The 13,097-nt window shown below is 35.3% G+C and overlaps 3 protein-coding genes across 4 annotated transcripts in view; 1 reads left to right on the top strand and 2 right to left on the bottom strand.

Annotated features, from left to right (window-relative positions):
- Positions 1-494: 494 nt before the first annotated feature.
- Positions 495-13,097, top strand: part of LOC149568233 (Thioredoxin family protein) — a 207,530-nt gene continuing 194,927 nt past the window's right edge. The window contains exon 1 of one of the 2 annotated variants that reach the window (XM_089821234.1): positions 495-1,001. In XM_089821234.1, coding sequence (XP_089677360.1) covers positions 702-1,001 — 300 coding nt within the window. In that variant the 5' untranslated portion in view covers positions 495-701. The remainder of the gene's footprint in view (positions 1,002-13,097) is intronic. The other variant, XM_089821235.1, reaches the window with a different exon arrangement.
- LOC149568234 (uncharacterized) lies at positions 7,401-8,709 on the bottom strand. Its single transcript, XM_089823400.1, has 4 exons — positions 8,369-8,709; positions 8,099-8,251; positions 7,613-8,013; positions 7,401-7,508 (listed from the first exon to the last, which is right to left on the bottom strand). The coding sequence occupies exons 1-4, from the start codon at positions 8,580-8,582 to the stop codon at positions 7,401-7,403; spliced, it is 876 nt and encodes a 291-aa protein (XP_089679526.1). The 5' UTR covers positions 8,583-8,709.
- Positions 8,720-9,783, bottom strand: LOC149568235 (uncharacterized). The gene is made up of 2 exons (XM_089823401.1): positions 9,550-9,783; positions 8,720-9,357 (listed from the first exon to the last, which is right to left on the bottom strand). Exon 2 carries the CDS (start codon positions 9,326-9,328, stop codon positions 8,720-8,722), a length of 609 nt encoding a protein of 202 aa, XP_089679527.1. The 5' UTR covers positions 9,329-9,357; positions 9,550-9,783.

A 13,097-nucleotide genomic window follows, 5' to 3' on the forward strand; every position in this document is an offset into this window, starting at 1 on the left:
TAGACTTTGACCAATGAATCAATGTTTACATATTGATCACATATGACAAATATCTTATTAAAAAAAATGTTAATTAGTTCAATTATAAAAAGTTTTTCAAAGAGATTAAAACTTTTATACACCTACTATGGCACAAGTGCTAGTTATTATTATTTCCTAAGCTTGAGTAGAGTGAAGACCTCCTACATAAGATAAGAGACTCACAACTTAATATAATTTATATTTCTTAATCCACAATCTATTATATTAACTAATTCACAATCTATTAAGAAACAATTAATATTGTTTATCAAACAAAATGATAGAAATAAATGATTATTAACTTTTATTTATTTTCTATATCACATTAATGTATTTTTCCAATTAATTTTAATATTTAAAATGAAAATATATCTTCCAATAAAAAAAAATTACTATCAACTTTTTATTTATTTTCTGTATCACACTAATATATTTTTCCAATTAATTTTGATTACTTTCAATCTATCTCATTCATTCTTTGCATATCTGAATATTTCAAAAAGAAGTTTTGTAATTGGTAGATGATGCGCCTACTGCGTAGAACATTGGAGCGGATCCCAGTTTGAGAAGGGCATTCAATATGGACAATTAACACCCACAAACAAGAGCTGCAAGATTCAATCAACATATCACGTACTCCTAACTGCAGTTTCTTGCTCAGTGGACAGAATATAGCACTCATGTCTATTGCAGCAACTTCGTACCCCCTTCTTCCAACCAAACAATTACAAGGTTGTAGAATTAAGTCCACCACGTACACTCCATCACGCCTTTCAGTCAAGGGTTTCCAATCATTTTCCTCTGTAGGAATTCAGCACCGCAGCAGATATTGTGCGAGGACCAAAGCAGGCGGGTCACAGGAGGGACCTCAAGACAACTCTTACACTAAGGCAGAGGACCCTGTTACAACCGCCAACCAGGCTGATAACAGCAGTAGAAGTGTCTTATCTTTCCTCTGCCCGTTGCTTAAACTTGTTGCGGTAAGTTTAAGTTTTCAAATCATTAGTGCAGTCTTTAAGATTAGATACTTTCAAATTTATCTTCACCTTCAATCTGAATTAATCAGGCTTCTGGACCATGTCCACTGAACTTGAATTGCCATTATTTATGTTAAAGTTTTTTTCCTAACTCGTGAGAATTAATGAATAAATGCATAAGCAGTCTGTTAAAGAGCTGGCAATTATAGTTCTGGCAGTTTGTTATAGTAGGACTCTAAGAGCTGTCAAATTTAGGTTGAGGTTTTTAAGAATTGGATGTGGCTCTCAAAAACTATTTATAAAATAATTAATCAGCCTCAGAAATTATTTGTTATAAAATCAGCTCCAGAAATTTTTGTAACTTTGCTCTCTCTAGGATTTAATATGCCTATCTTGAAATCTTATTAGTGGAAAAGCTCAAAATAAATGACTTAAGAAAACAAACAAACATATTTTGTCCTTTATTTTCATGGGCAAAATGTGTGAAAATCTTATTTCTTACAGAGAGTGGATCAACATTACAGTAATATCCCTTAATAAAGTATGAAATTTCTTGATGTGATCTCATAGACATTTCGTCAAACAATTGGTAGGTCATTTCTATTTACTGTGTATATTAACAATGTTTGAACCAATGTGTGACAAAGTCCAAGAATCAATTAACACAACTGACCTAACTCGTTATAATAATTGTTCCCTTACAACCATTCATTCATATTTAAACATATCACATCAATGATTAGTGCAGCAAGATAATGAAGAGAACAGAAATATATTGCCCTGGTCAAATGCAATCAAATATGCAAGTACAAGATGATTTCACTAACCTGATTTCATTGTTCATCCGATATTAAGTTATTAGCTGGCTGTTCACCTAAGTTTGATATAGGGTATGAATGGATTTGGTACAATCTACTTTGCTGTACTACGTTTGATCTCTGTACTGATTGTATGCTGCACCCAGAAATGTCTTCAAACAGCCATAACTCCTGTCAGTCCAATCTAAGTAACCGTATGATTAGTACAGATAAGCGAATATCCAAATTGGCTTTTAATGATACTCCAGATCTGCAATATATACACAGAAGTGCCCAAACCCTGTCACTACCACCTCTCGCCACCTGCTCTGTTCCACTGGAAATATGTTGAAGCATAGATGGAAATAGTGTAACCAAAGCTTTGGAACCTCAAGCTGCCTGAAAATCCATCTAGCTTCTTTTATAGCAATAAAGAAGAAGATATGTCAAATCTTCGGAATTTGAGACTGAGATTGATGCCTTGGCAATGTGGAGGCAGTCGTCATGCAAGAAAAAAGATTTATACAGTATCAATTTCTTTCTCAAGACTCATTACACATTATGTTATATATCGGTGCCTTGGATCAACTATTGTAAGTAGTGGAGCCCAACATTCTAGCTAAAGATAACGATCTACACAAATCATAACTCATTGTAGTTCCTGAAAACATAAACTAAGTTGTAGCAGATGCATCAATTGAAGTTAATTATTCATCAAGTGTGTTGGGTGGATATTTTGCAACTGACAGTTTTTGGATCAATGGCAAAACAATGGTTCCAACCATAGTGTGTGAGACACAGTCTCTCCTAGTTATAAGGGAAAGCTCCCCTGTCTATTGCTACTGAAAACACTTAATACCTAACTGATATCTAAGATTATGAACACTAAACTAATCAATGAGCATGACATTAACCATATCATTTTTCTTTAGAATAGGTGTTCTTCCTTCATCATATCCTCTTCTTTCAGGATAAAGCTTCTCTTACAATAAAATTTCAAGTACAATTTAGTAAAGTTAATAACAGGAAGCTCAAGAATGCTCCAAGTCTTCCCATGACTCCTTAAGTGAATTCTAGGGGAAAAATGAAACATACATGCAGCTTAAAGTCTCGGACACACACTCCACTTTTATAATGCACAAATGCAGAAAATAAAGACAGCACAAAGTTTGCAAACTATTTCCTTGCTTGAGCATTCTGCACTAGTTTGAAATGTGATAAGCAGCTCAAAATATACAACATCAAGTTTGAAAACCTAATAATAATTCTAAACACAATAAGCAGCTCAAAGTCTGCAAGATTGTGTTTAAATCCCTCCTAGATAATAGAATAACACTTTCAATCAACTCTAGATAATGCCGTCAAATGACAACTTGTTTCGACACAAAGTCTGAAAGTAACTGGCCTCTTTTATTGATTGCAATTGACATACGTCAAAAAACAAAGTTCTAGAGTGCACACACAAATTGACATATTTTGTTGCATTGCCAAAAGATGTTTATTTACAATAAGCCCTCTCCTATTTATAGATGAGAGGCTAAGAGAAAAAGGTGTTAAAAATAACTAATGCTGTTGACTTATTCAACATTGCAAGTCCTACCTTTGTAAACTTACATGTGATTACAAGCTACAGTTTGCATGTAATGAGATCACATGCAACTACAATTTCCGACTTTACATGTACTTTGTCAAAACTACTACATATACATAAATGAAACTAAACAAAGTGTCTAGCAAGACGACTCTTAGGGATATCATCATTTGTCTCTGAGGTCTTCATGATGCTGAAAACTGGCCTGTGTATGAATTATTCAGAACCGGTAAAGGCACTTTGTTTAGGAACACCAACTTGCATCATTGATAGTTCTTATATTCTTTTCCAACAAAATCCCACCTTGTTTTCTTGTATGGGGTAGTATTGGTTCTTCATGGGAAATTCTCTCTGCAAAGTATAAGTGGGAAGCCCAGAGCGTGAATAAGAGCACTTGAAATGCATGATTAAGACCTTTGAATGACAAAATGAATGAAATGAAGAAGTTTAGGGAAATTGCAGAGAAGAGAAAAAAGTGCATAACACAAAATTTTACTCGGAAAAACATTGTAAAATTATGCCAGTAAAAAACCATGATCAAATATCTCTCAATATTATTTCTCAGGAATTTTCACAATTACAACAATGTTCAAAAGATCGTATGAACACTCATGACTTCAAGTTGCATATAACAATTGAGTTGTAGAGACCTAATTAAAAACTACTTACTAAATTCAGCAAGTAAAACTCGTACAACTAACTCTTACAACTACATGTATACCACTTGTTGAAATTTCTATTTTTGTTAAGTCATCTAAATGACTTACTAGATATAGTAAGTTAATTCATTATCCCTTATCGTGGTCAACTTTGGACTTAACCAAAGAAGGTGGTTCTCCATGATGGGTTAACCAAATAAGGTCGTTCTTTATGATGAGTGAACCAAAGCTAGTGGTTGTCCATGATGACTTCACATTCCAACATTTAGTGGTGTTGTTCCTTGATCCCTGTGAAGCAAAAAATAGGGATAACAAGGTGCAAGAAGGGATGGTAACTAACAAGATACCAGACATGTTATTTAGGGTTTCCTTAGATGGATAGTAGCCTATATTGCTCTGATGCAGTTGAAAACCTTTCATCTGACAAATTCAGGGATTTTCGTGATACGAATGAGCTGAAAATTGGTTTTACCTTGAAATATGGGCTTTTGTAAAACTATGATATAATTTGTATCCCTAATGGAGAGAGCAAATTATCATTATGGTAGACGCCTATAATGTCAGAGAAGCAGGAGAACCTGAAGTCAGGAATACACTCTTCCACCAGAGAGTTATGTCTAGTGGTCAAGGATGCACCCCAACATAAACAAGTTTATATAGGACTTGTACTTTGCAACACCTTCAAACCAGCTAATATGAAGTAGAGTTTGTATGTATCTTTTCCCATGCTAACTTAAGTTTGTATATGTTAGTTAACAGATTTTTCCAAGACAATATTTGCAAAGTAAAAGATTATAACTGTATGCCCATTCTATAATTGGAATAAATCTGCTAATAACAGTTGGGGTAATTTCTCATGATTACTCTCTCTGCATAAAGGTACAACTCCCTCTACAAATATTGGCGCTCAATTCAACAAAGCCAAAATATAAACAGGAACAATACTTTTAACCAGAAAGCATTTAAAGGCAAGAGTATTCACACATTAACATGATATAAACAGTAGATATAATCCACAATATTAAACAATGAATCATTCAAGCCAACAGACTTGCCTCTGCCCATCTATTGTATGAAGAAAAATATTACCAATCTAACTTTAAGCAGATCCTCCATCCATATGAATTTCCACAGAAATTGTGAAGCAATAATATGTCAAAACAAATGTTAAACTCCAACAAAATATTCTCACATTAACTTCAAACAAACTTGTTGAAAGGATATATTTCATTTAATCAATGTATTGAAGTCTTCACAATTCACAAATAAACTATATGCTTGAAAGATCAAAATATTTCATGTCTAATGCTTAATCAAAAATCGACTGACCCTAACAAAGTCTTAATTCGACCTATATATAAACCAGTGGCCATAACTGTTTTTGTAAAGTTTCTGCAAATTCTGTGTGATCAAACTTAGATAATACCTTCTATTGTGCTTGCTGAAGATGATCTTCCTTAGTTTTGACTTGTTTAAAGAGATGTCAATAATATATTTATTATTCTGAAATGTTTTACTTCTGCAAGTATTCATATAGGGCAGACTTGCTTAAAGGAGCAGATTGTATGTTCTTTGTGTGTCCTTTAACTACAACCAGACCCTATTAAATATAGTAATCAAGGGGCATGTCCTTAGAAAGGACATCTCCCTTCCAAAGTTGGCATTGAATGCTCTCTCAAAATCGGCGACTTTCCAAGGAGAATTTTAGTTTAATACCTAAACTAACCAAGGAGATTAGTTAGTCATAAACCATGTTGTCCAAGAGAGATGCCGATACCTATCAAGTAGAGAAGACAAATATATAATGACTTAAGAAGGGATCTTATGCAAGAACAGATCAATACGATCTATAATCAGACTAGTATGATTTAAAGCAAAGTAACAAGAATCGGAATCGGATCGGAATCGGCAAGGCCAAATCGAATCGTGAATCGGCAATGAATCAGCGATGAATCGGCAAATTTGAAAAAACCCTTTAAATTTAAAGATTTTAACAATTTAAAACTTATTTCATGCACCCTTTATTGAATATAACTTAAACACACTATAACATCATCAAATAGAAGTTAAAACTTAACATACATAAACATGGAACATAAAATCCATCACATATGTAACTATGTTATCTAAAATGTAAATTGTAGGCTAGCTGAAGTAAATAGAAATCAAATGATCACAATGATTTAAATCATAGAATGTATGTAAGATGATCCATAAGACATCAAATCATAAATGTATGTAAGAATCTAAGATGAAGATCCATGAAAGTTTGAAACATATGTCTATCAATGATTCAGTATCAATATCTGTAAACAAAATATAAAAACAAGGCTCCAGCTCAAGCCTTAGACTCATAGTCATCATCATCATCCTCAACATCATCCTGAAGCTCGGCTGCAGCCTCAGCCTCAGCCTCTGAGTATCCAGTCTGCCTAGTAGCAAGGCGTCTAATGTAGGTCCTAGAGGACTGCCGAGCCATATCTCCCGCATGTAAGATGGGCTCATGAACGTCACTAGGGCCTGTGCCTGTGCGTGCACGTGTGCGTCTACCAATGCCTGAAGAACGTGCTCTAGCTGCCTCAGCCTCTATATCCACCTGGTCAACCCACACACGGTCTTCCTCAGTGAAGACTGGATCCACAACCTCTGTGAGCTACTCTGATTCTAGATCAATCTCCTCTAGAATGATCGGAGAGGAGTCAGTGCCCAAAATCTGTCTGATCCTAAGACGGAGGTTGTAATGAACAAAGACAATATCATTCAACTTCTGCACTATCAACCTATTTCTCCTCTTCGAATGGATGTGCTCGAACATGGACCAACTGCGCTCACATCCAGAAGCACTGCTTGGCTGACTCAGAATACGAATGGCAATTTTTTGAAGTTTTGGGGTTGTGGCCCCAAACATTTGCCACCATCTATCTGCAATAAGGGAAAAATTGAAAATAGAAACAATTAGTCTCATTTACAAATTACAAGTTAACTCTAAAATTACATAATCAACTTTAAGATTAGAATCTAGATTCATGAACATTGAATATATTATTTAATTTTTACTTGGCTGTAGTGTTGTCTGAGCATTTATGACCATCCTGCTAGAGAAAAGTGGCCCCTCTTTATTGTTGAACTGGTCTAGCTCAACAATCGCAGCAGCGCTATCTTCATCGCTACTCAACCTCTGAATCACTGTGTATAAGCCAGTGAGAACCTCCGCATTTGCCTTGAACTCAGGACGGAAACGATATGCCAGATTCAGAAAGTAAGCTGCTGCATGGATGGGTCGATGGAGCTGATTCTGCCATCTCCTATCGATGATGTCCCAAATAGGGCCATACCTCTCCTGCACTCCTGCATATTAGGCTCTGATGGCCTCCCTGGCCCTATCCATGCCCTCATAAATGTAGCCCATAGAGGGCTTCTCCCCATCAGCAGTTCGTAGCAAAGCTACAAGGGGCTCAGTGACCTACATATAAAGTAAAACAAAAAACTTGAGTCAAAAATTAAATATAAAATAATATAACTTAAAGTAAAAGTAAAATACTAAATGTTAAATTGCAATAAATTTACCTGCAGGATTTCTCTAGCGGGTTTCCAAAAACCATCCTCATCAAATATGCAATCCGCCACATCTATCCCTACAGTGGTCATAGCATAGGAAGAGGAAATCCACTCCCGCCCAACAAACATGCTCCTCAATTCATCCCTTGATGTCAATAAGGACTGCAAGGTGATGAAATTCGAGGCAAACCTCGTGATACCTGGGCGAGCTAACTCTTTGCCTTCTGTGTACTTCCTCATTGTGCTAAGGACAAATGAATGATTATAAATGAATTTGCATATGTTTTTTGCCCTTTCCACACATGACTTGACAAACTCAAGTTTGCCAATTTCCTCCAACATGAGGTCAATGCAATGTGCCGCACAAGGGGACCAAAATATGGTGGGGTGCCTCTCCATCAAAAGTTTACCTACAACAATTTTAAGTCAATTAGAAATTCAAATTTCAAAATTCAAATAAATTTATTTTCAAAACTTGAAAAGTTAAAAGTTTACCTGCAGCAACATAACTTGCTGCATTATCCGTCACCACCTGGATCACATTTTGTTCTCCCACCTCTGCTATGACTTCCTCAATAGCCTCACATAAGTATGTGGCATTTTTTACATGTGCGGAAGCATCAATGGATTTGATGAACATGGTATATCCTACAAGTAACAAAACAACGAATTAGAATATTAAAATTAAATGGATCATCAACAAATTAGCATTCAACAAATCAAAATTTACAATTATGTATGTAGGAAAGTAGAATGATCAATTACCTCCACAGGATACAAGAAAATTGAGGAGTGTTCTATTCCTCCTATCTGTCCAACCATCAGTCATGATGGTGCAACCCTTTGCAATCCACTCCTTTCGGTTCTCCTCGAGCTCAGCCCTCATGTCCTCTACCATCTCATCCAAGAGGTATCCGCTCAACTCAGCCTCAGTTGGGGCTTTAAACCCCGGACCACAAATAGCAACCGCGTCTATCATGTTCTACCAATAAGGAGCCCTGTCACAAATAAAAATTTAGATGTCAAAGACTCAAATTATAAAACAAGTAAATATAATTAAAGTTTTACTTTTACTTTTAATTTTAACTTTAAAGAAAACAACGAAAAAAGAATCAATTACTCGGCTGCAATAAATGGAATGTTGCAAAAGTACCAAAATTTGCATATCTCCTTTCTGGCAGCATCATGAATTTCCTTGTTCAAACCCATGCCCTCAAGCGTGGGTTGGGAACCAGGAGTAGTGCGGGGCACAAAGTAACTATCCATTCTATTTTTTCGCACTCTAGGCTGCAATAGGTTGGTGTGGGACTCTGTCTCAGTATGTGACCGACTAGCACTAGCACGAGCAGAAGAACTAGGATAAAAAGGAGGCCTAGAAGAACCCTTTCCAACACAACCTACAGATGCAGAAGCTGATGTGGATGCGGCTGCAGATGCGGATGCGGGAACATGGGAGCCAATACCCCTTAACCCTTCAAGTTGCATTTTCCTATTGGCTTTGTCTTTTTCAATTTTTTCTAATGCCATTAAGCAAGTGCGTTTTGCCTCAGGAGTTTGGTGAGTGCAAATTGTAACATCGTGTCCAGGTATAGCAGCAATGTGGTATTTCAATCTATAAATACCCCCAGAAGTTATTTTTTCTTTACAAAAAATACATTTTGTTTGATATTTGGTTCTTCCAGGAAACTCTTCGTTATATTTCCAACATTCATCTTTTCTACCCATTGCGAATTTGCAAAAAATGAAAGCAAAGGCTGCTGCAATAAAAATTTATATGTAAAATATCAAAGTTTGAAGCTAATAAAAGCTACAAAACAACAAACCCTAGTTTGCAACTGAGTAAAAATAAAGAACATTCAAGATCTAAACTAAAAATCTTGAAAACTATAAAAATTTAACAAAAAATGCATAATACACTAACATGCAAAAAAAAAAAGAGCACTTACCTCTTGCAAATGAGTTGAGGAGTGTTGAGATTGGCTCCCTAATGCTCCCAATGCAATTGATGGCCTCCCCAAATGGATTGCTGATCTCTTTTGTGCTCTTTCTTCTTGCCGGTTAGAAACCTATGGCTTTTCTTTTCTCTTCTTCTCTCTCACTTTTCCTCTCTTCTACTCATGTTAAATAAATAGAAGGCCCTTTAGGGTTATAACAAAGAGAAATGGTCAAAAACAAAGTAAAAAAACTAAGCAATTTTTTAAAATTTTACAACTCTATACTTTATTGGCCGCGGGCGATTCCTGCCGATTTTTCCAGGCGATTCATGCGATTTTTTGCCTGAATCGCCTGAATCGGCGATTCAGGCGATTCACTTGAAGAAATCGGCAATGGCGATTTCCGACTCCAAAAAAATCGCCATTGCTGAATCTAATCGCCGAATCGCCGATTCAGGCGATTTTATGGCGATTCTCGTTACTCTGATTTAAAGTTACAGAATTAACACTCCCTCTTAACTTGATAATCATACTGAGAGACATCATATCTAGCAACATCAATTAAGATAAACAAGCAAAGATTGATACTCTATATCTATCTAAATCTTATTAGCATGTGGTATCATTGAACACATATGCAATGTCATATTACTATACTTGTGATATGACTTATCACTTATACTAGGGATAATAGTATTGCATGGAATGCAACATACAGGATAAAATCCAAAGAATGATTAAATTCTTCTTTTATCCAAGTTGTGACTCATAGGTACTAGAAGGCCTACATCACAACATAATCCTGAGTTAAGATCTACTAGTTGATAGGATAGACTCTGGAAAAAGATTAAATTCTTCCATTATCCAAATTGTGACTTATAGGCTTAGTAATGTCTATATCACAATGTGATCTTAAACTCATCTAGATCTGACAGTAGTTCTCTATTGTTCAACACATTATCTAAGAAATCATCAATTCTCATAATGTCTTTTATAACAGTGTTCATTATTTCAGAGATCGTCACCTCTTAAATAATGAATACAAATGGTGGAGCCCATAATAGTCAATAGCCTGACAATAAAATTATTTTAATAATAATTTAAAGAATACAAATGTATTTCAATTCAACCATACCAAGTCTTTTCCTGAAGTGATCTATCTTCACTTGAGAGAGAGGTTTGGTAAGAATATCTGCTGTCTGATCTGTAGTGCAAATGTATTCTAATTTTATAGTATTCCTATCTACCATATCTCTTAGATTATGGTAAGGAATTTCAATATGCTTGGACCTGGACTTGTCATGAAAAACTGGATTCACAGAAAGCTTGATGGAACTCTGATTATCACAATGAATAATCGTAGGATTCATGGCTTGACCAAATAGTCCCACAAGTAACTTTCTAAGCCAAACTACTTCTCGAGAGGCCATTGCTACTGCAATGTATTCGGCTTCTGTGGAACTTTGTACTAGTGATGATCGCTTTCTGCATATCCATGATATCATTGTTGAGCCTAAATTGTAATATCATCCTGAAGTGCTTTTCCTATCAGCAACGCTTCCAACCCAATCTGAGTTTGTGTACCCATGAAGGTCCAATTCAACTTTCTCATACTTGAGCCCAAGGTTAAGAGTGCCTTGTAAGTATCTCATGACGTGTTTGACTGCAACTAGGTGAATTTCCTTTTGCTCACACATAAACTGACTTAAGGCATTAACAACATAGCAAATATCAGGTCTTGTATTTACCAAGTACATAAGGGACCCAATCATCTATTTGTAAAGAGTAGAATCCATGAAAGGTGATTCTGTTGCTGCTTCCTTAAGTTTATGTAGATTAGTCTCCATTGGAGAAGACATAGACCTGTAGTTCCACATTCCAAATCTATTCAAGATGTCTAATGTATACTTTCCTTGATTAAGTATGATGCTGTCAGAATTCTGTCGTACTTCCAGTCCTAGGAAGTAATGATGGAGTTCTAAATCTTTCATCTCAAATTCTCTAATTAGATCTTTCTTGCATTGATATATGAGATGATCATCACTTGTTATTAGTAAATCATCAACATATAGTATCAAAATTACCATATCTTCTTTATCCTTTTTATAATATAGATTTGGATCAGCTTCATTCTTGGAGAACCCTAAGCCGGTAAGATACTTATCAATTCTTTCATACCAAGTCCTTGGAGCCTGTTTAAGCCCACAGAGAGCTTTCTTGAGCCTGCAAACAAAAACTTTAGGGTTATGCATTTCAAATCCTTCAGATTGCTCCAAATATACCTCTTCTGTAATCTTTCCATTCAAAAATGTTATTTTCACATCCATTTGATGTACTTTCCATCCCTTTGATGCTGTTATAGCTAGGATTGCTCTTATAGAGGTGTATTTGGCAACATGAGCAAATGTTTTTTCATAATCAATCCCCTCTTTCTGAAAAAATCCCCTGGCTATGATTCTGACTTTATATTTTTCAATGCTACTGTCAGCAGCATGCTTGATTTTAAATATCCCCTTAGAAGAAACAACGAATTTTCCTTCAGGTCTTGGAACAATTTCCCAAACATCATTCTTCGTAATAAATTGGTATTCTTCCGTCATGGCATCCTTCCAAGCTGTATGTTTAATAGCATCTAAAACATTGGTTGGTTCTGATTTAGACAAATCACTCATGTTTGCTGCATAACTAGAAAATCTTTTGGGTCTTTTGCTTTCTCTGAAGGTTCCAGATGGTGCAGCGAAGTTTTCTGCTTCCTCTACTGTCTTAATAGCCCAAAGTGGTATTTTCTTTGAATTTTGAGTTTCCTCAAGATTGAGATTTTGAATTTCAGCTTCAATTTCTTCAATGTTCTCCCTCTAAAACTGAGATTCAGTATTTTCTTCAGAACTAGGTAAGGGAGAGGGATCTCCAGAACTTAGGGCTCTTTTGAATGCTAAATCTTCTTCAAATATTACATCCCTATTAAGTTCAATATTTTTTTGACGAGGTATGAAAATCTTATATGCTTTAGATGTTTCACTATACCCAACAAAAATACCTTTCCTCTTGGAGGTTCTAACTTAGTTCTTTTTTCTTTTGGAAGATGTATATATACTAGGCACCCAAAAATCCTAAGATGACTTATATTAGGTTTAACCTTAGTAAAGACTTCTTCAGAAGTTTTATCTCTAAGGTAGGAGTAAGGACTTCTATTTTGAATATAGACAATAGTACAAGAGGCTTCTGTCCAAAGATAATATTCTAGATTTTGATCAAATATCATAGCTCTTGCAGGTTCTATAGTTGTTCAATTCTTCCTTTCTGCTACTTTGTTTTGTTGTGGATTATAAGGAACGGTATACTCTCTTTTGATTCCTGTTTCTTTACAAAACTCTTTAAACAAATCTGAGGTATATTTCCCTCTATTATCAGTCCTAAGAGTTTTAATTTTGTGTCCTAATAAGTTTTCAGTTAAGGTATTGAATTCTTTAAATCTCTTAAGGATTTCTTCTGATTCTTTACACTTTAAGAAGTAAATCCATGTTTTCCTAGAAAAGTCATCTATAAAAAGTATATAGTAC

The sequence above is a fragment of the Cupressus sempervirens genome, chromosome 3 (genome assembly GCF_028749045.1).
Source record: "Cupressus sempervirens isolate cs-2001-9-10 chromosome 3, ASM2874904v1, whole genome shotgun sequence".
In the NCBI taxonomy this organism is placed as follows: Eukaryota; Viridiplantae; Streptophyta; class Pinopsida; order Cupressales; family Cupressaceae; genus Cupressus; species Cupressus sempervirens.